Source organism: Dipodomys ordii, unplaced genomic scaffold (assembly GCF_000151885.1).
Source record: "Dipodomys ordii isolate 6190 unplaced genomic scaffold, Dord_2.0 Scaffold132, whole genome shotgun sequence".
In the NCBI taxonomy this organism is placed as follows: Eukaryota; Metazoa; Chordata; class Mammalia; order Rodentia; family Heteromyidae; genus Dipodomys; species Dipodomys ordii.
This window is the reverse complement of record NW_012267348.1, coordinates 2,809,871-2,835,089: the sequence shown is the minus strand read 5'-3', so window position 1 is coordinate 2,835,089 and position 25,219 is coordinate 2,809,871. Positions and strand designations below refer to the sequence as shown.

Below are 25,219 nucleotides of genomic sequence, written 5' to 3'. Positions count from 1 at the left end.
CCAAGTCTCTGGGATTATAACCATGTACCACTAGATCCCACTTAAAGTAGATTTCTTTTGGATAAACTATAGTTGGGTCTCATGGGCTTTTTTTGGATGGTTAAATTTGGGGTTGAACTCATGGCCTTGTGCTTGCTAGCAAATATTCTACCACTTCAATCATTCCCTAGTCCTTTTGCTTTTAGATAGGGTCTTGTACTTTTGCCAGTGTTATTCATGGACAATGATCTTCCTACCTCTGCCCCCTGAATAGCTGGTATTATAAGCCTGTGCTTATAATGCTCAACTCAGTTTTAGATAGGATCTTGCTAGCTTTTGCCTGTGCAGGCCTTGAACCCATGTTCCTCTTATTTTTACCTCTCATGGCTGGAATTATAGGTGTTTCACATTGCCAAAATCTTGGGTCTTGTTTTTCTTATCCACTGTGACAGTCTTTTAAAAATGGTATATTTAGATCATTCCCATTTAATGGAATTATTAATATAATAGCATTAAATAAATATTGTATTTGTTACTGTTTTCTGTTCATTTTCCTTGTACTATTTTGTCTTTTACTATGAGCCTCTTATAGATTTGTGTACCTTGTAAAACTTAATTTTCTTTCTCCTCAGTATATAAGCTATGCTTCATTTTAAAATTATTTTATTAGTTTTCTCAAATTTGAAATATACTTTTGCAGCTTTCAAGTTTACTTTTGAAACCAATTTTAACTTAACTTTCAAATTACACCGAACCACTTCATAAATAGTGAAGGTATCTTATAAGTGTCATAGCTTATTTGTGCTACTATAACAGAATACCTGACACAGTAATTTATAAAGAACGGAAACTTGTTTTCTCAAACATTGGAAGGCTTAAAGCCTAAGATAAAGGTATCAACAAGTTAGGTGTCTAGTGGGGACTTCTCTCTTCTTTCAAGATGCTGCCTTGATGTTATAGCTTCTGAAAGAGGATTCTGCTTTTACTGACTGGTGGAAGGTAGAAAGCAAAAGGGGCAGATTCCCTTTATCAAGCCTTTTTTATACTTAATCCTCTAATGGGTCAGGAGCCCTCCTAATACATTGCAATGGCTTTATCTCATAATGCTATCCATTGGCCACACCAGAATTTTGGAGGAGCCACCTTTAAGCCATGACATAGAGTATTCCCAATTCTTCCCTCTATTGCCTATAGTTTATGAATATAATCTGTTATCACCCAGTAATGTGTTACTCTTATTATGTAGAGCAAATATTATGTTAGATTAATTAAGAATAAGAAAAGTTGCTATTTATCTTCATTTATTCCTAACATAGCAATCTTGTTTATGTAAATTATAGTTTTTTTATCCAGATCATTTTCTTTTTCTCTTAACTTTTTTTTTTTTGCAAGGCAGATCTGCAGCAAGAAATTCACTCAGTTTTTGTTTGTCTGAGCAGGTCTTTATTTCTCTTTCATTTATGAGGGACACTTCTTTCGAATCCAAAATTCTAAATCTGGCCTGATGTGAGTGGCTCAGGTAAATAATCCTAATTACTCAGGAGGCTGAGATCTGAGAACTGGGGGAGCAGAAAAGTCATGAGACTTTCATCTCCAATTAACTAGCAAAAAGCTGGAAATAGAAGTATTGTTTAGGTGGTATAGCATCAGTCTTGAGAGGAAAAAGCAAGCAAGGGCACAAGTTCCTGAGCTCATGTCCCACCACTGTACTCCCCCCACCATCAAACCAAAAAAAAATCTGAATCCTTTTTCCCATTAGGTTAGTACTTTAAGCAGTTCATTCTCTCTCTTTTTGCTTTAGGTGCTGAAGAGGAATCTGATATAATACTGATTCCTGCTTTTCTATAGAAAACATAGGTTTACCCTCAAGCTTTAAAAAAGTCCTTATTATAAGAACTATAGTTCTCTTTTAAAAAAATTATAAAGGTGATATGTAGAGAGGGGTTATAGTTCCATAGTCAGGTAATGAGTACATTTCTTTTTGAACAGTATTACCCCACCCCCTCATTTTCTCCCAATTTTCTCCTCCTGACCAGCCCCCCAAGTTGTATAGTTTATTCCCAACGTAGTGTCTAGTGAGTATCACTGCTGATTTGGTTCCCCTTCATCTCCCCAAATCAGATAAACTTTTATATATAAGACAGAAGGTACGGAAATAAAAAAAAACAAGGACCAAAGAGAATACACCAAAGACAAAAGAAAAAAGGAAAAGAGTCACAAACAGTACAATAAAAAACTATAGTTCTTTTACCGTCTTAGTTTGTTCATTCCAGCTGTACCTGTACCTATATTGCAATATTACACAGTATAAGAGGGCACATATATGGGCGATAGTGTGTCTGAATTCTCACTCTGCTTGCCAGTTATGTAATCTTTGGCAGGATGCATAAATTCTATGTATCTTTTTCTCTTACTTCGTGAAGCTGGAACTCTCATAATAATTTTACTTAATAGATTATTTGGAATATCAAGTGAATTATCATATGAGAAGCTTAGAATAATTTCTAGGATAAAGTAAATCTATTTATATGAGATGATGATTATATATTATATTATATATATTATATATTTACTTGTTGCTTATTGATTTTCAGCTTTCAGCTGCATGTGGGAAAGTTCTGTTTTCAAAATGTAAAGACTTAAAATGTTTTAGGGCAATTTTGTCCATATTCAGATATGGAAGTGAATTGATGGTTTTTCAAGAACATTTAATGACATGGACAAATAGTTATATAATGTTGTCTCATCCTTGCAAATGTATCTGTAGATAACATATAAGTCGTAAAGAGACTACCTGAGTAGATCAGCCTCCATTAGAGTAGGGGATAGCATGTGACACTTATGCAAGTCTTTCTGAGTTCCCATCCTTCTTCCCTAAGCCATTGTAACTTTTTCTGACTTTCTCTTTCAGTATGAATACTTCAATGCTGTGCTGATAAACGAAAGGGACAAAGACGGAAATTTTTTGGAACTGGGGAAGGAATTCATCTTAGCCCCAAATGACCATTTTAATAATTTGCCTGTGAACATCAGTCTGAGTGATGTGCAAGTACCAACCAACATGTACAATAAAGGTAAGATTCCCTACTGCTGCTGCTCTTTTATGGAGGGTGATGAGTCCAGGTGCTTTGGGGCAAGAACTTGTTGGTTTGTAATGCAGTATTCTTCCTGTTTTCAGAAAGCTGAGTTTGCCACCTGGGTGGGTGAAGCAGTACTTGTTCTGCCTGGAGACTGGACTGCTGTTTCTAAGCTTGTTGTTTGCACTGAGCCCTCTAAGATGTAGTCCAGAAGCCACCAAACTTTCTGTAAAGGGTCAAATAGTGTCTCTGGTTCTGACTGCCATGCATTCTCTGTTGCATCTGCTCAACCTGCTCAGCTCTGCTGTTCTAGCACAAAAAAAACAGCCATCAACCATGCAAAGCAGGGGATATGACTGTTTTTTAGCTATGATTCAGGCAGCATAATCTTTTCTCTCCTGACTAGGATGGGAATAATATTCAGGTCTACCTAGGATGGCTGTGAGGACTAAGTAGGATGGGCTTACGTTATTCTCAGCATTTTTCACTCCCATCATTGATGATTGGCTCTATGACCTGGAAGGTTCTTAAACATAGAGCCATCCTTTGAGATATGTAACTCAGAAAATCATCATGTATTTATAATAAGATTCTGACCCAATATCTGTTATCCAATTAGCAAAGATTTCATGGGCCAGTTTTTATTTCAGTATTTGATTTCCAAATTATATGTGGCTATTCAATAGTCATGAACAAAAGCTATGGGTCTGACTCTTGCTCTTCCCCTTGTGGGAAAGAACCTGTTTTCTTGAGCCTTATTTCCCCTCTGTATTAAAAAGGGATAATGACAACTTCCTCCTTGTAAGAAAAGGGTATGGAATGATAGGTGAATAGCCTGTGCCACAGCAGTTGCACGTGAAAAGTCCTCTGTAAACTTGGAGATGTCTTTGTTACTGTTGGAAAACATCACAGATATTCATTGGATTGCTTTAGGTCACTATTTAAGGTGTTCTTTCAGTGATGAATGAGCTTCCAATTCACTGCCTCTGAAACAATTTTCTTGTGTGTTTGCAACTGGATACCTTTTCTGGTTTGCCTGCCACCTACTGTTCAAAGTCAGCCCCTGTTTATTATTATTTCGAACAACTTTTGGGGTTCATGGTAAGCCAAACATAGCCCCTTTTCAGGGAGTTCACAGCTAACTGTGGAACAGCCAGGTAATGAGATAATTCGAATACCTGATATCTCATTACAGCCACAGTTATGGAAACCCAGGGGACAATGGAAATTCTCAGGGATGGATCTGCCACTTGCTCACGTGGACAGCACCACAAAGAGATTTTTTTTGTGTGTTCCTCCTGTTTAGAGAAGTGATGTCAGTCAGAAATACCTTCAGGTGACATTGAGCTGGGCCATGCCCTGTGACCTGAACTCTAATTTGTATTCTTGCTTAGGAAACAAATAGAATGAAGCCTTAGAGGGTTGTTTGTAACATTGTTCAGTGGGGTCTGTAGCTCTAGGATGATCTTGTTAGCTGAGGCAGACTTGAGTGAAACTACTGGAAGAAAGCTATCTTTTCAGTATTGAATACACTCTATCAGGAGATGAAAAATTAACAGCATTTTTACAGAGCAATTTCAGGCATAAAACAATTCAGAATTATCCTTTAAAATATGACAGCTATTCCAAGGTTGCTTGAGCCATTAGCACCATTATGAAGATTTAATTGCACCTTGAGCTTTAAAGACATAATTATACCTTTCAATGGTAGCAGTATCTAAGGGATCCAAGCTACCATCAGGCAGAATCCTAATAGTCAGTCTGATCACTTGAGCCAGGGGAAGTAATACTATTTAAAGTCATCCTTGGTTGCCCTCCTGGGACCTGCTTGTCATCACGTACCCAGACTTGACCATTGTCTATCCAGGCTGTGGCAATGGACCAGGGTCAGCCAGACACTATTTCTTGTCTCAGCCAGGCAGTGAGTAGCTGCCCAGGGGAAAAGGAAGAGGATTTTAGGAAAATTCCTGTCTCCACTCTATCTAATTCAAACCAGCCCCAGTCTCTCTTTTTTTTCTTTTCAAGCTGCAAAAATACATTTCATGTTTAGAAGGCCCTCCAGCTCAGATCTAGTTATTGATGACATGTACTCCAAACATATGCTCCAATCTTTGTCACTGGCTAGGCTATTTTCAGGGAAGAAATCTTGTTCCTGAACAAAGGCACCCAGTACAAGGTTGCTCTCCCTGGTAGCTCAGACTTCCATGAATATATAGCAGAGTGCTCTGATGTTTAAGAGCTTCTGTGTGCTATGTTCTGGGGTATAATTTCTAGCCCTCGATGACTAGCTGATAAATCCTCCTGGCTTTCTCCTCTCTGCTTCCTGCCTTTTGGCAGCCTTGTCAGTGCTTTCCTTTGTGGTTGTCATTGTTTTAGGCATGGAAGAGACTGTGGTAGTAGTGGTGACAGATGGGCATGCTGTGCTGCCACATGGGGGTTCAGCCATGTTCCTGGGTGTCTCTAGGAATGGCTTGAGGTTTATTAGTTCCCTAGGGCAGCAGGTCCCTCATAAAACTTCCTCTCGGTTCTAGGTCACTATACATTGATATACATTGTGTATATATCTGTGTATGCTTATTTTGTATGTGTGTGCATGCATGGAAAAATAACCTTAAAAGCAAGAAAAAACCAGGAATATTTTAAAAACACACTACTCTTAAACCAACTCTTTTATGTCCACTTTCCACCTCCTCCCTTCCCCCTTCCCGACTCCATCACTTCTGTTCAGGGAGCATACCTTCCTTCTTTCTGTCATGTCTACTGTTACTACTACCTTTTCCCTACATACTTATCCAAAGGCCTACTTTTATAAAGTAGCAAATTCAGCCTTCTTCCTTCCTCCAGCCTTTGGTTATATAAGTGGCTTTGGTCTCTGCCTTTGTTCCAACTCTGCCTTGTTTTAAGAGTGCATTGCTTTCATTCCTTCCTTCTCCACATGGAGTTCTCTGAGGACTGGGAGCTGCTGAGTCAGCCTACTGCCCCCCCCCGTGTCCTAAGCCCCCACTCTTTACATAATGGGTTTTCCACAGATGTCTGTGCCTCCAAGACATGAGAAGCCAACCAGCACTCTAGTGTTCCCATGGTGCTAGGAAGCAACAGAAACACTCCCACACCGATTGAAATGCAAAATAAAGTTATTGAAAATATATTAAGTAGCTCATATACTCTCCAAGAAAGAAAGAATAATGCTTGGAAAATAAGGAAGGAGGCTGGGGACCAGACGCACCCCTAGAATGCCAGCTGCTGAGGAACTCATGGCACCATGGTTTGGCCACCAGTACATCTGTAACTAAATAAGTCTCTCATTTTCACAACTCTTCATTGGGGTTGCTATGCATAGTGATCTGTAGGGGTCACTGTATTGAGAATAGAATATGTAAATGGAGCCTGGCACATGGTGGTCACTCTGGTTTGAATATAAACAACCTTGAGCATTTTTATTGTTGACACCTGACGATAAGGGAGAGGAGACAGGTAAGGGCTCAGGTGCTAGAATGTCTACTCAGAGGGGGCTGTGGAACCTGTGGGATGGGCTGGGTCCTCTCCCTGCAGGGACAGGGACTCTGCCAAATGGCAAAGAGGCAGCCATTGTGCCTGGGATTCTGGCTAGGTGGTAAGAAGCTGTCTAGAGACTGATGGGAGCACCATTAGGAATTTGATGGAAGCCAGGAGGAAGGGGACCACACAGTTGTGAGGCTTGTTAGGAAGAAATCTTCCAGAGAACTCTGGGATCTACTCACACTGAAGAAGAGAGAGAAAGAAAAGGAGCCCAGGGTCTTTTGGGGGAAAATCCAAGGGAAAGCAATGTATCTGGCTTAGGACTGTTGAGTATGATGGGAACCCTGGGGGCCCTAGAGAGCAAGCTCCAGAGAGAATGTTGACCTCTAGGGATAGATCCCCAACACAATACCTGTAACATGGTGGGTGTACAATTGAATAGAGCTTTCTATTCAAACCACTCTTTTCTTGCATAGATAAAGAAATGACACAGGAAGTGACCCAGTCTTATCTTCTTCATGTTGCTTAGCAACAAAGAGTATCAGAGGAGAGAGGGAAAGGTGTGAATTGCAGAGCACAGACTCGACCATTCCTTTATCTAACCAGGATGCCGTACAATATAGACCAAAAATGGACTGTCAGACTGTGCTGTGCATGGGGCCCTAGTCCACATAAATGAAAACAGCTTCAGAAAAAGGAAGATCCATAACCATTGTCACAGAGGCTGAGGAACCAATCTGTCACAGTCCAGTAAGTTCTCTTAGAAAGCGCAGGAACAAAGGTGTGTTGAGGTGGAACCGAGACCCTGCTTAGAAGTGGAGTATGCATGCTGCTGTAGGATGGCAGAATTGCTGGCTTTGGATTTGTCACATGTCTCAACCTATTTTTCAAATGTTGGGTTTGATAAAAAGCAAAAAGGGTTTTGCCAAGCACTTTTCCCCTTAATTACATGTGTATATTTTAAGGGAAATTTAATCCATATGTTTCTGATTTGTTTATACAGAAATCATTAAAATGTTGTTTTCTAAGAGCCATTTGATGTGCAAGAAGCCTCACAAAGCTTTTAAAAAGTTGTTTGAAATATTTTGGTTTCTTTCTTTCTTTTTTCTTTTTTGCATGTGTGTGTGAGGGAAGGAGAGTAACTGTTCTGACCCCATGATGTCAGAAACAAATTTCAACTCTAAATGCTTTGTTTTCTCCTTGGGATTCTGAGCTGAAGCATCTGTAAGCTTGAGTCATGTGCTCCTGTTTGTCTCCCAGCCCTAACGGAACATAAAGGGATATGGCCATAAGTTGGAACTGGGAGTCAAGATTCAGGGAACTCAGGCCGGTCACATACCTTTAATCCTATCAGATCAGGAAGATCATAGTGGGTCAGCCAGGACAAAAATTCAATCAATAAAATGTCAACCAAAGATGTCAACCAATAAAAACTGGGTATAGTGATATTCACCTCTCACCCTAGCAAGGCAGGGAGCATAAATAGAAAATCATAGTTTGGACTAGCCCAGGCAGAAATACAAAGCTCTTTTTGAAACACAACTAAAGCAGAATTGGCAGAGGCATGGCTCACTGGTAGAGAGCCTACTTAGCAGTCTTAGAGTTCAAACTCCAGTATTATAATTTTTTAATAAAGAAAAAATATCAAGCAACTTAGGCCAGAGGACACTATTTTGACTATAAAGGAAAACAATCAAGAACTACATACCATGGCTTATTGATCACAAACTTCTCCACAGTGCTGTGCATTTTGCCCAGCTGTACTTTGGCTTCTCAGGACCTCTTCATCAGTGCAGCACTGTAAGGTGTGTGACAACACACATACAAGGTAGTGTACTATCGATGAATGCCACAGTTGTCATTCTGAAGCATTCATGGTCAGTGTCTTCTCATCTGGGGAATCTATTTTACCTTACATAGTAACTACCTCTGATAAAACACCCCACTCAGTGGCTATCCTCCAGCTCTATTGATAATTCCATCACCTTTTTATATATGTCCACGTGCTCACAAACATGGTATACATAGATGTGTATCTGTGTGTGCATTTAAGTGTGTTTGCATTTTCAGAAGTGGTACTGGGGGAAGATGGGTGTCACATGGCCTTTCTTTCCTCTTAGTACTATACTTAGGCTTGCATTGAGCCTAGAAATTATACTGGAATGAGTGGATGGATGAATGGTTGGTTAGATGCATGGATGTCATGTAATCTCTCTTTTTACCCATATCCCAAAAGGTTTCTGTCAGTAAGATAATGCATGAGTCGCAATGCTTAGTATCTCAAATGTTCCACAGCTCCTATTTTAATGTTGGACCCAGCGAAGTTACATGGGGCAAAACTCGAAGGGATCATTTTAGCTGCCAGTCATTCCCAGTAGGCCAGTGGGAAGGGAAGTCTCCAAAACCATTCCTGTCCTCTCATCTCTCTCATCCTGGCCACAGCCAGTACATACTTTGCTGTTTTTATCTTAGACTATTGTGAGACTATTTTCCGGAGCCCTCAGTGAGTCTTTGAAGAGCAGCAAGCCTAGATTAGCACTTCCATTTTGTGAGTACCAGCTTGGAAGACTGGGAAACCCATTTAATTTTCAGAGTCCCTGAAATGTATAAAGTGTCACTTTGAGCATTAATGGAGTTAGAGGCACAGTACCCAGCACAGTGCCTGGTCCCAGAGGCACTAGATACTTGCTATCTCCCCATATCAAACCAGCTTCTAGGACTGTAGAACCACATGTGCCCCCTGAATGGCCTGTCCAAACCTTCAGGGCATGCTCCTGTCAAGCACAGATTCTTCACCCTACCCCTTCATCACTATTTAAAGGATGAAGAGCAGATACCTTGTATAAGATTAAAGTATGGTCTCCAGTTTACTGCCTTCTTTTCTGGGATATTTCACCTCTCTTCTTCCTGGTCAAGGTAGATACCATAACTACAGACCACCAGAAAAGACTTCCATTTAGTTTTGGTCTCCATTCCTCACTCTCTCCATTTCATTTACCCTAGCTGGACCTGGCCTTTCCTAACAACCCAGCTTCAGGCACATCTTGTCTTTCTTTCTGATCCCTGTAATCCTTTTCCCCTCAATTATATCCTTCTTCCAGGGTTTTGACTCTCCCTCTATTGCAATATTGATCTCATTTTGTGGAAGTTTCTTTTTCATTGGTCTCTTTCCCCTTTGAACTTTGAGACCTAAGAGAGGACCTGGAAGGCAAAGATCTGACAGAGATGTTGGATTAAACTAAATTCTGTTACTAAGGCTCATCACAAGTGGGTGGTGGTTTTGTCTGTTACTTGTTTCAGCTTATCTTTCTTTAGGTTTTGCATTTGTTTGTTTGACTGTTTCTGAAGAAAGTAATTTTAGATGTATGCCTAATGTGGTAATACTGTTTTCAGAATTTCTGGTTTATAATTTTAAAATATCATTTTTAGAGGAATGGAAATCAAGATGAAGCCTTTCAGTTGGGTAGGTGCCAAGTCTAAGCTAGAGAAATTCTAAAGAGGGGCCTGGGGCAGGAAAGTGTAGCGGAACAGAAACACTTGCTAACAATGTTTTATTTCGTTCCGGTGTCCTGACATTTTACACACACACACACACACACACACACACACACACACATATATAATAGAGAGCCAAGTTTGTAATGTTTTATCTTTTTTTAGTGATGTAGAGAATATTCAAGTTTATTTCTAGGTAAACTTACTTTCAGATACTTGTCTTCTGGTCTGTATTCAAATGAGAGAGAGATAGGTAGAACTACCTTTAGTACTTGAAAATTGCAGCAATGGGTATTAAAGATTGGAACAACAGTCAGGTGTGTCCCCAATGGTAAAGAGATAAAAGGCAACAATGCTTGATAAGAAATGTACTCATTATCTTGCCCATGTAATTGTAATCCCTCTGTATGGTATTTTCACAATAAAAAAAACACTCTCAGCCAGGTGCCAGTGGCTATGCCCATATTCCTGGCTATTGAGGAGGCTGAGACCTACAGAGTTACAGTTTGAAGTCGGACTGGGCAGAAAAGTCTTAGAGATTTTATCTCTCATCAATTAGGCATTGCTCAAATGGTAGAGTGCCAGCTATGAGCAAGAAAGCTGAGTAAGAGATAAAGCCCTGAGGTCAAGCTCTGGTACAGATACATGAATGCACACATGTGAATACCAACATACACACACACATACACACAAACACAAACCCACAGAGATTATGGTTCCTTGTTCCTTGACTGACTCAACCAGTCATGTAGGCTACTACCTCACTATAAAAAAATGCAGATGGACCTCCAGGATGTAAGAAGCACAGTGGAAGAACTCATGTGGTTCAGGTGGTCTTAAAGGTGATGCCCAGCCTGCTTAGTGCTGGAACTTACTCTGGGAATGTGGTCTAAATGTGCTATTCCATGTGGTTCAGTGCTGACCTTGTTCTACTGGGAGCTCAGACATAATGCTCACTCATCTATCAATACAAAGGCTTGGAAGGGGCTTGTGAGGAGAAATGAAGTAATACATGCTCAGCGTTTCACATTGTGACTATGTGCCCAAAGCTTACTAGCAGTCTTCTAAGAATGATGATCTTGAAGCTCACAGTGGCATGGCTTGTATTGCGGAATAACTATGAAACTGAGGCAGGGGACATTCTTTAATAAAACCCTCTAATAACTTCAGTTGTACGTTAAAAGGTTCAGTAACCAGAAGACATGTCTGTCAGACTTTTACATATTGGAAGTTGATGAACTCCCTTCTCAGGTGTCCTCAGCCCTATTCTTGCACATCTGGTATTCTCAGTTGTGTAGCATTCTTTGGCAAGAACATGAGGGAATTCTTCCTTTTTACTTCTCACACTCTGCTGCCCTTCCCAATTCCAAGCTAATGAAAAAGACTGTCCAGAGCATAGCATCTGCCCCATGTCTACTGATGGCTCTATCCATTTTCTTCCTTTATGTATAGCTTATGTGATATCTACCGTGTGCCAAGTACAGTATGCTTTAATGCAGCACAATCCTACATGGAACTTAGGGCAGTTGAAAACACTCATTGTTCTCATTTTATAGATGAGTAAACTGAGGCTTTGAGACTTGCTGGGATTCACTACAGCAAGCAGACAAATCAGTGACTTCAGATCTCCTAGGGCACCTAGCCACTCTATGCTGAGTCCTGTAAGCTACGATTTCACCAACTTGATGCAGTTAAATCCATGGCTACCTAGCTGTGTTCTGCATGTTTCCATGTATATTTCCTATGTGTAGCAAATAGAAGGCCCTCTTTTTGTCATCAGATTGTCTATTTTCTTCTCAGCATGTGAAAATCCATCATAAATGAAAACTAGGCTTGTTTCACATAAAACATTTCCAATCTCTTCCCTTCATCAAAATCGTATTGCAGCAGAAAGTCTTTTAAAAATGTAAAGCAATTTCTGTATCAGAATATCAATGGGTACCAACTGCTCACACATTGAGGATATTTCTGACTTAGATGAGACAGTACCACGTTTAATCCTGCAAACCTGCAAATATGCACAAGATGAGCAAAGAAGGTAATGATTCATCATGCAAAATAACACTTTGCCTAACCAAAAAGTTCACCCCAGTGTGTTAAGGAAGAGTGAATTTCTCTGTGTTGGCAACTAGTTCAGAGCTGGGAATCTATTGATTTGATGGATGTTGGTGGGGCACCAGTAGTGTGCTTGATGTTGTACCCACATAAGGAGGTAGATGAGGAAAGGTTGGGTGCTACCCATGCTCCTGTCTAACTCATAGGGCAGAAGAGGTACTGCCAGGAACTGAACACACAGGAAGTATCTGGTACATCCAGAAAGAGATGCAACAAATGAGGTTCTGTTAGAGGAAGGTGTGCCCCAGAGCAATGCAGACTGGACTGAATTATAAGTGGTGTTGGCCATGGTCAAGAGGACATTTTCCCAAGGACAGTAAGTTCAGCTGCTGTGTAAAGGGAGGGGGAGGGGGGGAAATAAGACATAATTGAGACAAGGGCTAGGTGAGGGTGAGAGGTGGGAGAGTATAGCTGTGAGATAGAACACACAACACAGGTATTCGTTTGTAGTCCCTGAAAAAGTATCTTGGGATGCAGTGAGGAAGATCCCATTTAGAATCTATCCATGTTGGTGTTCCACTGTATATAGGAGATATCCAAGGAAGACCAGTTTTCACCATAGAGAATGTCACTGAATTGTTTGAGTCAGCTTTCTCCCTATGTAAGTGATTAGGGCATGCTTTTATCAAGTCATATCATTGACTTCCCAGAAGGGAAGATGTCCCTTGGGGCAAAGACAATTGTAAGCTGAAACTTCCCACACTCAGGCTGTCCTGAGAAAGGTCCCAAACATCCACTCCTCAATGACAAAGATGTAGAAAAAAAGGTGCTGAAGGAAACTCACAATAAAATCTCTCTCTCTCTCTCTCTCTCTCTCTCTCTCTCTCTCTCTGTGTATAGGTAAGTAACTGAATGTGCATTGAATTTCTGGAGGGAATTAATAGTGCTTATATTTCATTTTTTGCTCTTTGGTTTAGTTTGAATGTTTTACCATGAACACGTATTGCTTTTCTAATATTAAAAAGGAACAAAATAATTTATACTTACAAAGCTACTTATCTACAAGTTTTCAGAGGACACACATCTCCAAATATGAAATTCACTTGTTTGTAAATTGTTAATGGTCTTCTATTTGCTAGTTCCCTTGGCCTTTGGTAAGCATGGTTGGCAATTGTTTATATGAACTTCCGTCAAGGAAGTTGTTGATTGTAAGTGAATATGGTTACTTCCTTTGCAGGAGACTGTATGAAGTGTCCTATTGTGTCCTTCTGGTGCTAACGATTATTGCAAGCTGAGTGACATTTGCTTGAGAAAAGAGAAATGGTTTCCCACTAAGTAATTATATGATACTTCTGCTGACCAGTATTCCAGACATGAAGATACCTTGCCTCAGTGATGCAGAATGTTCTGCATTTGAAAAAAGTTACCAGGAATTCTAAGAATCAGACTGGAATCCAGCACTGAGATTTGAAGTGTAGTTTTATGATCTCAAGAGTTGACTATGTAGGTTTGGCTCTGTGCTGTCATTTGACATCATATCTAGATAGGTGATACAATTTTTGAAGGAAGCTGGGATGCGGGAGGTGAGGCCCGGGATTGATCTGGCCAAGGATGTGTACCAACCAGTCCCCTCTGCTTTATCCCTATCTGAAGCAGCACTGATAAGTAAGTTTGGGGTTAGCCATGTCTACTCTCAGGTATATCTATGCTCAGTGATACCAGCTCTTCATTGTGATACATAAAAAGTCCATTAGATAATTTGGGTGTGTTTGTAGTATAAAAGACTTAGTGGCCTTTCTTATTTCTCAGTGGCAATCCATGCTGCCGAATGTGGGCATCTCCAATTTGTAATCTACCTCTATTCTTCAGCAGGTTTTCTTATTATCTCTGATCTTGTTCTCTTTTCTTTCTCCTATATGACAGCTCCTGAGTAGTTTTTATTCCAACTACTCTGCTGTTCTGTTTCATATCCGTACATGTAGATGTTTACCTATCTCCCCTGCCCCGCATAAAATTGCTGCATGCTCTTTATCTTTTGGCAATGGATTAATCCACATCTTAGAGATTAAAGAATAGTCTGGAGACACTGAATGGGAGTAACTTCCACATGGTACAACTTAGACTGGTGCTGAGTCTTGGCGTCACATCTGTGGGTTTTCACAAGTGCTTTGAATCAGAGCATGGGCAGTAGATTCCACGTGGGCATGTCTTCACTTGTGTCTACTTTATTTGGAGACCAAGGATGGCTTTAGGGATGGTGGGCCAGATCATCAGATCTGAGCTTTCCTAGAATGAATTTCCACATTCTCTGCACATTCTGTCAAAAGCTGAGGAGACTTAGAAGATCAAAGAGCCCAAGGAACTCAGATGAAGAGGTGATAAAGAATTTTAGTTGTGGCTCCAGGCTCCGAACTACTTGGGATGCCTGACTAGGCCAATGAAGAAGTTAGTTTGGGGCATTGTCCACAGGAATGGGAGTCCAAGAGTAGGGTAAAATTGAGTGGTAATGAGTGGCATTTTTACAAGCAAGACTTCACACAATGACAATGGGTATTTACTTAGCTGACTTCTATAGTATTTCTAGGTCATTCTCTTGGATGTCAAGATAAAGCTGTTATATCCTCTGCTCTTAGCTCGAGTTTTCTCAGTGGGAGAACCTGATTCAGAAACACTTCTGTCCTTTACTTGTTGGGAGTGGAATGTCTCCCTCCATTTATATCTGCATCTCTTATCGATAAACTTTTATAAGGGTAATATTTTCTTATTTGCCATTTTGTTCTTTGTTGTGGGATGAATTGTCTTCACTTCAAAACCCCTATGTTTAGCTCCAAGATCATCATATTCTAATCATAGTTCTAGAGGAAATCTTCAATGAAGAGTTTAAGTTAAAATATGTTCTGAGGCTAGACTCTAATCAAATATAAACTGCTTCTTATAAGAAGAGATACTAGAGATAAGGTATGAGAAATGACTGAGTGAATACATAAGAAAGTAGTCATCTGCAAGCCAAGAGGAAAGGCTTCAGGAAAAGCCAAACCTTATAACACCTTGATCTGGGTTTTCCAGCCTTCAGAACTTTGAGACAAAGCATTTCTGTTGTAGAGGACACTGAGTCCATCGTATTTTGTTATGTCAGCCTGCACAACACCAAGAGCCTAAGGAGTAACTTGTGAGTGACTCACTCAGCACCTACAGGGCTCCTCATTGACAATGAGGAAAGGCTTTCTTGGTTCAGCCTAATCAAAACCATGTCATTGTCACCAGTGCTAGCTCTTAACAATAGATAGGTCCTGCATCCTGCCAGCCTGGCCTGAGCCGGGAGATATCAGTGTGGTTTTGCTAGTGGTTCAAAGCTGCAGCTCCAGGATCCCTTCACAGTCCCCTTCGTCCATCCTGGCTTTTCCTCAGTTAGAGGTTAGCATCATAGGCTAATGCCTGGGCACTTTATCTGATCAGTCTCTTCCAGACAGGCTGTAAACCCTGGGTATAGCCTATGTGGAGCACTGCTGAATTCCTTTGGTTACTTTTTATTTTTATTTATTTTAATTTGTCTGTCGTGGGGCTTGAACTCTGGGCTTGGGTGCTGTCCTTGCATTCTTCAGCTCAAGGTGAACGCTCTGCCGTTTGAGCCACAGTGCCACTTCTGGTTTTCTCGTGGTTTATTAGAGATAAGAGTTTCACGGACTTTCCTGCCTGGGCTGGCTTTGAACCATGATTCTCAGATCTCAGCCTCCTGAGTAGCTAGGATTACAGGCGTGAGCCACCAACGCCCGGCTTGGCTACTTTTTAATGTAGCCCATTGATAGTGACAAGAAATGAGTCAAGGATTGTCCTTGGTAGTTTTACCTGAGAGATTGGCTATCTACAGGGGTTTGGAGTTGCTATTCTGGGGTACATCTTACTGATGCTCTTCTTACAGAGCACAGTGGGCTACCACGGTTTTCCATTGTGGACCTCTTCAGAAGATGAACAGGTTTTTAAAAGCCTGTGAGTAAGATGAGTATCTATTTGCAGCTAAGTGTAAAGTCAGAACTAACACTACATTGTGTCAAGTGATCATGGTGCAGACTTGGAGGCCAGTCTCTGCTTCTTCATTATAGCTATTAGATTTAACATGGAAGGTATAATTTAAAAACGAGTCTTCTTTTGTAGGGCTTTGAATATTTGTATTTCTATCCATGTGTGAGCCCACTGAAAAATACTGAGTGCAATGGTTTATGCTAATAATCCTAGCTAATTGTGAGATGACGGTTGGGAGGATTGTAGTTCCAGGCCAGCTTGGGCAAAAAAGTTTGCAAAATCTCATCTCAATAGAAAAAGGTAGATATGGGGGGTTGTGGCTCTCATCCCAGCTATGGTGGGAAGTTTATAGACATTAGAGATGGTCCTGGCTAGTCTGGGGAAAATGAGATCCTATCTCAGAAATAATGAAAGCATGAAGAACTGGAGCTGTAGCTCAGTGGTAGAGAGCCTATCTAGTAAGTGCAAAGCACAGTACTTGCAGAGAGAGAGAGAGAGAGACAGAAAGAAAGACAGACAGACAGACAGAGCACAACAATTTTGAATATCACACGAGGTCTGGTATCTTTTTTTATAACTTTGGCATCTTTGGGATCAGGACTAAATGCTGGGGCCCAGTCTTACTTTCACTCATGCCTGCCCCTCTTCTCAATGACTCAGCTAGTGAGTTTTAAAGCTGATGTTAGAGATGCACTGAATCTAGAAACAGTTTCTGCTTATCCTTACACATTCCCTTCTAGAGTCTGGATTTTGTTTTCTCTCAGCTCATACTGAGGAGTTTGCTAAAGAAGATACAACTGGAAGTTTTTTTCACCTGCCAACATATGAAATATCTTGACACTTTAAATTTTTCTTTTTTCCCTTCCCATCTTAGTCAAGTAAATAAAGGAGAGAATACTAAGGGGTTAGAGGTTATTTTTACTTATATAGAAAAAGTCTTTTTTGCCTACAATGTAGATTCTTCATAAAATGTTTGAAAATGACATTATCTAGTGTTAGACATTTATGTTGTCACTTAAGCAAAATAGGACTGTGGGGGATGAATCTTAAATCATTTTTTAGAATGGTGATCCAGAGTGCCACATGAACATGGAAGGTTCAATGACATATGGGTTCCTTGCACCACTGTTGTGTGGGGACCTCTGTGTAAGTAAGAACAGTCATTATCAGATGACCCACATGTGCTACTCACTTACTACTCATTGCTGAGAAAGAGGCTCTCCAAGAAGAGGTTTGTGAGCTTAGAGGTCAGTTTCCTGATGTTAACAGCAGTGACTCTTGCCAAAGGAGGAAGGAAGGAAGGAAGGAAAGAAAGAAAGAAAGAAAGATGAAAAAGAGAGAGGGAGGGAAGGAAAGAGGGAGGGAAGAAGGAAGGAAGAAAGGAAGGAAAGAAGGGAGGAGGGCAGGTTAATGAGGCAGGGCTCACAAAGATGATGGCTTAAGTCACATTCCAGGCCTGTGCAGCCTGGAAGACATTTCTATATACTGTCTACAAGCTTACAGTGCTAGTGGCAATATCATCGTTCTCTAAAGGCAGAGAATCAGCATCTAGGTCTACAGATCCACTCCAGGATAGTTGAGAGTTGAAGTCAGACCTCTGGACAGAGGGAAGGATTCTGTTTTCAGCACTGCCTTCTTTCAGACAATGCAGCCATAATGGTAATATGCTTCCCCCATTTTGAGCAGCCTCTTTCCCTAGTAAATAGCTTAGTAGCAATACACTTTCAGCTTGTGCCAGGAAGAGCCTTATCTTTTCTTTCCAGGCCTGTGGCATATAGTTCTGTATCATGGCTGGCCAAGTTAGGAGGAATTGTTTCAGAGATACTGTGTCTCTGGAGGAATATGGTTTGCATTAACACAAGTAACAGAAGTTAAACCCTGGTGACAAAGGATGGAGATCAATATCATATTTTTAACTTGGTTGATAAGAAGTCCAGCTATATGCTAGCCCTGAACAGATTAAGTCAAGGTCATTAGGGCCAGGGCAATGTTTTCCAAAATAAAGCAAACAATTTGAATCCCTCTATTATGTCTTGGTGTGTCTGAGTTAAAAATAAAAAAACAAAAAAGCAGATAGAAGAATTGTGGAAACTGAAATAGTTAGCTATGAGAAGCCAGTTTTACTGGAGGACGAGTTTAATTCATGATACTTCTTGAGTCCCTCTGCACATTGATAAAACTGTAATTTATTACCTTTAACAGGTGAAATTTACAACACATTGGGAGATCAAAAAAGATGTGACACAGCAGAAGTGCTGTGCTGGACTGTCACCCATCCTGAGGACTGAGGGATCAGTGTCTTGGCCCAACAGTGTCAGGTTAACCTCAGTGTTCAATCTCAGAAGCAGATGAATTTGAGCTGACATACAACAGCTAGTTATTGTGTTTGTCCCAAGAGCATTGGCACTTCACAAAACCTAGACCTGACTCAGTCCACAGCCAACATCCTGAGAACATAACTATGCTTTTAGAGAGTTAGCCTGGGATACTGGGCCCTGGGGTTCATGTCAGTTCACTTACTGATCCTAATCACTTGGGCAGCTTTGTTTTCTAGCAATTTTATTGAGAGGTCATACATACACTGTGACTTTCCTATGTAAAGGGTATGATTCTGTTTTCTTAAAGATGTACATCACCATCACCACCTTCAATTGTAGAACATTTTAATCACCTCAGAAAATAACCCTTATACCCTATTACCCTCCAGCCTCCCTTCCTGCAGCCCTAAGTAACCACTAATCTCCATTCTGTCTCTATAATTCAGCCTTTCCTAGATGGAATTATAAAAGGAACCATATAAAACATGGGTGTTTGTGAGTGGCTTCTTTCTCTTTACTGAACGTTTTCAAGACTCAATATACATTCCTTTTTGTGACACAGTGACTATTTTCTCCATGCATTGCATTTTGTTTACCCATTTTGTTTATGCACACTGGTTTGCTTCCATATTTTGAGTGTTATGAATAATACCTCTCTGAACATTCAAGATTTTTTGTGGACATATAAATATATGCCCATATTATCTTGCATATCTCTGTAGGAATGAAACTGCCATATCATATTGTTAATTCATATTGTGTTTAACCATTTGAGGAATTTGTATTTTCTGAAATGGCAGGACGTCTTTCCATTCCCATTAATATATGAGAGTTCTGATTTTTTCTACATCTTTCTACCTCTTGTTATTATCTTTTAATCAGCTGAGAAGGGGTATCTTATTGTGGTTTTGGTTTACAGTGCCATGATGACTAATAATTTCAAACAACTTTCTGTGTGTTTATTGACCATTCATATATGGGATTTTTTGAGAAATATCTATTTAGACCCTTTAACTATCTTTTGTTTTTTGGGGTTTTTTTTGTTTGTTTTTTTGTCAGTCATGGGACTTGAACTCTGGGCCTGGATGCCTTCCCTCAGCTCTTCAGCTCAAGGCAAGCACTCTACCACTTGAGCTACAGCGTCACTTCCCCCTTTGACTATCTTTAATTGGGTTGTCTTTTTATCTTGCTATATTGATCTGAAAGAGTTTTTGTATATCCTAAAGTCATTTAATAAAATAATTTGATTTACAAAGAGTTCCTCCCATTCTGTGGGTTGTCTTTTTTTTCCCTTGATGGTATCCTTTGAAGAGAACAAGGTTTAAATTTTGATGAGGCCCAGTTAATGTATTTCCTTTGTTGCTACTCATAATTTTGAGGTCATATATAAACATTCATTGTCAAATCCAAGGTCACTAAGATTTAGCCCTCAGTTGTCTTCTAAGCGTTTTAAAGTTTTAGCTTTTAAGATTTTTTTAAAACATCTCTTTCAAATTTATTTTTGTAGGTGGTGTTAGGCAAGGGTGCAACTTCATTCTTTGCATGTGACTGCCCCATCTCACTTTTTCAGCACAATTGAAAAGATTTTTCTTTTCTACATTGAACTGGCATGATACCATTGTTGGAAATCAGTTCAACCTAGGTATCTGGACTTAGTTCTGGGCTCTTAGTTGTATTGCATTAAATTCTCTTCCTATTCTTATGTCAGTTTTCATTCCTAATGCTTTGGAGCAAAATTTGAAGTTAGCAAGTCAAAGTAACTTTTAACTTTGTTCTTATTCTTTAAGACCATCTTGGCTATTTCGAATCCACTACAATTCTAGATAGACTTTGGAATCTGTGTGTCAGTTTCTACGAAGAGGTCAGTTTGGGGCTTTGCTAGATTGCATTGACTTTGTGAATTGCTTTCAAGAGCATTGCTAGCTTAGCAATATTAAGTCTTCAAACCCATGTATATGAACTACTTCTGCATTTACTTGAATCTTTCATTTCTTTAAACAATATCTGCTCATTTCAGAGTAATATAGCTTTTGTACTTTGTTCAAATATTTATTATTTAAAATACTATAACAAATGAAATTATTTAATTTTCAGGTTGGTTATTGCAAGTGTAGAAATATAATTAATTTTCAGCCAGGGGTTGGTGGCTCATGCATGTAATCCTAGCTAATCGGGAGAGGAAAATAGTCTATGAGACTCTACGTCTGATTAGCCAGTAAAAATGCCAGACTGGAGATGTGGCTCCAGTGATAGAGTACCAGCTGTGAGCAAGAAAACTGAATGAGAGTGCAAGGCCCTGAATTCAAGTTCTAGTCCTGGTGCATAAATGAATAATTAATACAATTGTGTGTGTGTGTGTGTGTGTGTGTGTCTGTCTGTCTGTCTGTCTGTCTGCAAATACTAGGTTTAAAGTCAGGGGTCTGTTTCCATTTGCCTTTTTGGCTCAAGGCTGGTGTTCCTCCACTTTCAGCTTTTTATTGTTTAATTGGAGATAAAAGAACCTCATGGACTTTTCTGCCCAGGCTGGCCTTCAATTGTGATCCTCGGGTATTAGCCTCCTGAATAGCTAAAATTACAGATTTAGGCGATAGCACCTGGCTACAATTTAATTTTACATACTGATCTTATATTCTACAATCTTGCTGAATTTATTAGTTCTTATAGTTTTGTAGGAGACTGAACATTTTTATAGGTTGACTAGTAGCCCCGAATTTTCTGTTTTTATGTATATATTATTATCTGTTTTATCTGTATTTCTGAAAGATAACTTTGCTTGATATAGGACTCATGATAGACAGATTTGTTTGGTGACTACTTTGAATATGTTATTTCACTGCCTTATTCCCTCCAGTATTTCTAAAAGAAGTCATAAATTTTTAATGTTATGCCAGTTGTTTTGTATTTCCTTTTTAAGCGATGAGTCATTTTTTTCCTCTATTTAAATTTCAATAGTTTTCCTTGTTTTTGGCTCTCAGAAACTGATTTTTTAGTATGATGTTTCATGTGTATGTGTTTGTATTTATACTACTTGGATTTTGATGAATTTTCTGGGTGTGTAAGATTATTGTCTTTCACAAACATTGAGTAGCTTTCATTCTTTGTGTTTTCAATACTTTTTCCTCTTTCTGGTATTTCTCTTAAACATATTTTGTTTTGCTTATTATGGTGACTCTACTGAGATACTGTTCATTTTCCTTCATTCTTTATATAATCTGTCAATAGTTCTTCAAGTTTGCTAACTATTCTTCTGCAGTTCAGATATCCTATTGAGGTCATCTAGTTAATTTTTCATTTTGTTTTGATACTTTCAAGTCCAGTATTCCCATTTAGTTCTTTCAATAAAATTTATATCTCTATTGTTATTGTGTATTTGATGTGACAGTGTTATTATTCCTTCTTTCATTTTTTTATTTATGGCTTTCTTTAGTGTTTTGATCATATTAAGACAGCTATTTAGAAGCTTTTGTTAAACAAAGATCCATGTAGACTCTCTCACATAACATTTTCTATTGTCTCCTTTTAAAAAATCACATATATCACAAAATTTCTTTTCTTATATTATTGTTTGAAATATGACATAATAAATATATTGTAGCAACTCTACCTATTGGTTCTCTTCTTTGGAGCTTGTTATTTTCTTTTTAATGAAGTCTGTTCTTTCTCTTTACCCACTCAGTATGAAGTCCCCAATGCTGTTCTTCCAGATGGTGATACCCTGGTTATGCCCATAGTCACCATCAGACAACATTGATTTGAAAAGGATGCTCTATGGCTGTCTATCCTTGGCTTTGATTATACCAACTGTTAGTCTCCTGTAATTACTCTCTGATTGCCAGCAATCAAATGTTTTCAAAAAATTAAGAAATAATGTCCTGGGTATGAACTGATTCCATCAAATTCTGGCTCTTTTGAGTGGATATTTCCCAAGATATTTGTTCTGTCCAGTTGTGTCTTTTCATAGTTCTTTCCAACAAACCTACCAGCTTTCAGTTTGGTTTGACTGTGTTTGTCAGTCTCTTCTGACTTGTCCTATCTCCGGAGTGTTCTTAGACTTGATTTTCTTCATACTTGATTGCAGATGAAATCAGTTTCTTTGGGAAAAGTTTGAGTTCTGTGATATATATCTCCCATATGTTCCTGAGAATGATCTTAGAACTACTACTTTGGAGCTGGAGGCTGGAACAATGTCATTCTTCTTTTCTTTTCAAATATGTTTAATATCTTTAAGTAGTTTTACACAGGACTTGCCATTCACTAAAGAAGTTTAGGAATACAGTGAATCTTGATCAATGTCACCCCTTTCAACATCCTCACTTACCCCTCTCAACCCATCCCTTCTCTTACTGTTCTTAATTTTAGGGATGTATTGAATTCTTTTTTTACTGTTTAGCAAAGAAGATTATGTGTACTATGTATCTTGACCAGTGCCATCACTTCAACATCTTCACTCCCCTTTAGTCCACCCCTTCTCTTACTTTTCTCAATTCTGGGGTATATACAATGAATTCTTGCCTGCATTCACCCCACTTCACTGCTTCATTCTTTTACTAATTTCCCCTTGGCCCCACCCTACCCTTTCCTGATACTTGTTTTGTTGGGCTTTGACTTAGGCTTTTTAAAGAATTACTCTATTTTTGTTCTCTCTAGAGTCTTTTACACTTCAGTTAATTCATTAGTAACCCCTTGCTTACCACCTAGTATGTTTTAGGCACATTCTAGCTATCACAAATGAGGGAAACCATGCAGCCCATGCTTTTCTGGGTCTGGCTTACTTCTCTTAATATAATTTTTTTCCAAGTCTTTTCATTTCCTTAGGAATAGTACAATATCATCCTTTCTAATAGATGAGTAGAATTCCATTGTGTGTATATATACTGCATTTTCTTGATCCATTCACCCATTGAGCAGCATCTGGGCTGTTTCCATATCTTGGCTGTGGTAAATAATATTGCAATGAACATAGTTTTGCTGGTAGATTTAGTGTGGCTTTGTTTGTGCTCTATTGCATAAATACCCAGGAGTGGAATTGCTGGGTCATAGGATAGCTCTATGTTTAGTTTTTTTGAGGCAGTTCCATATTGCTTTAAGTGACACTTAACATTTAAGTGTTGAATGGTCAGTTTAGGAGATGCTTCAAGTCTCAGCTTGCATTTCCTAGTGTCGATGTTTACCTTGTTAGTCCAGGGAAGAGCAGTCAGAATCCTTGTCACTTCAGTGTGCTAGGCCCAAGGTAGATCATGTGTTATGAAAGAAGGTAATCTCTCCTCACACCTGCTGTACTCACCCTGGGCTCAGCCTCAGCACCAGACAATTGGTGGTGGGATGAGAAATGGAATTTGTCTGTCCCTCCTGGGACAAATGTGAATTTGGAGTGAGGATCCTTACATTCTTTCTACCCATCTAAAGTTTGTTTCTTGTTGAACCTAGAGGGGTAAGAACTTAATTCAAATATTGTATTCTTATTCTACTTCTTCATGAATTTTAGATCTTTTTGTGAATAAGTGTTTCTTCATTTGCTATATACCCTTAGAAGCCTTTCGAGAGACTTTAAATAATTTTGTTTTAAATATTGTTTACGATTGTCATTGGGGGGCAGGTTTGTGATGCTCCTTATCTTTCATGGCAGAAGTGGAAGCTCTCCAGAGGCTATACACTCACATCTCTGGAGCCCTCAGCATGTGTACCAAGTTGGATAGGGCTTGGGCAGACACAGAAGTTTCTTATATACAACCACATCTCTATTGTCATGAGTGCGAGCCGAGGCTGTGAAATTGAGTCACAGTCTAGCTATTTAAGTGTTTGCAGTTTTAGGCACAGAATCATTTATAGATCAAGAAATTGGAAATGAGAATGGTTTTTGTGAGATTTAAGTGAGTTAAGACATTATATCACATAAATAGAAAATAAAAAAATATTTTAGGATATAACAGTATATTATAACCTACTAATAAAACTTATTATTGTTGATATCTTTGTAGCCTGGGTTTTTCAAATCTAACTACTATTTGAATGTTCTGGCTTACTTCATTACAAGATACAATACAATAGAACTGTTTCTTGTACCTATTTATCCTGACATATGTTTTCCTTTATGATTAAAATAAAGAATCTAACACATTCCTTTAAGTTTGTGCTTGAGTAAAGTGGTTCTGGATTCCTTTTTGGGGGAGGAGGAGGGTGTATGGCTGATGGAGTTAGAGGGTTATACATTTTCAAATATGTGTCACCATTCTCTAATTATTACTGCCTTGGAATCTGAGAGATTATGGGTCAGATTCCAGTCTCTTGGCAGACTTCAGTCCTCTGAAGTTGCAAATTCCAGTGGAACACTTGGTAGCTCAAAGCCCAAAGGAAGAAAATGGGCCCTGTGAAAATGTAATTTGCTCCTTAGTAACACCAAGTCATCTTAGTGAGCACTAGTGTGGGTCTTGAGGGCCATGGTTTTTGCTGCTCCATTGTAGGGAGGGAGGCCTGTCTGCATCTCTGAGGGCAAGTCCAGTCTTGTGAACCCATGTAGAAGGAGAAACACTTTTAACTTCCTCCAGCAGATCCTTTCCATGTATGGTTTCATTATGGAAACTTTCTTCCAAAGCTTCTTCCCCTCCTCACAGAAATAGCCCAAACTGGGTTTCATGTGTGATTAAAGTAAGAAACAAAAATAAAGCTCAACTGATACTAAACTGTTTTGGAGCAACTGCTATGCCAGACAATAGACTAAGTGCTTTAAATATTCTTTTTTTCTATAGTCTCTGTGGAAACACTCTGATCAACTCTATT

At 39.3% G+C, this 25,219-nt stretch overlaps 1 protein-coding gene across 1 annotated transcript in view; it reads left to right on the top strand.

Annotated features, from left to right (window-relative positions):
* The window catches only part of Cacna2d3 (calcium channel, voltage-dependent, alpha 2/delta subunit 3), a 935,068-nt gene that overhangs the window by 400,807 nt on the left and 509,042 nt on the right, over window positions 1-25,219 (top strand). Inside the window, exon 5 of the mRNA XM_013030732.1 lies at window positions 2,891-3,053. Within this exon, the coding sequence (XP_012886186.1) occupies window positions 2,891-3,053 (163 nt within the window). The remainder of the gene's footprint in view (window positions 1-2,890; window positions 3,054-25,219) is intronic.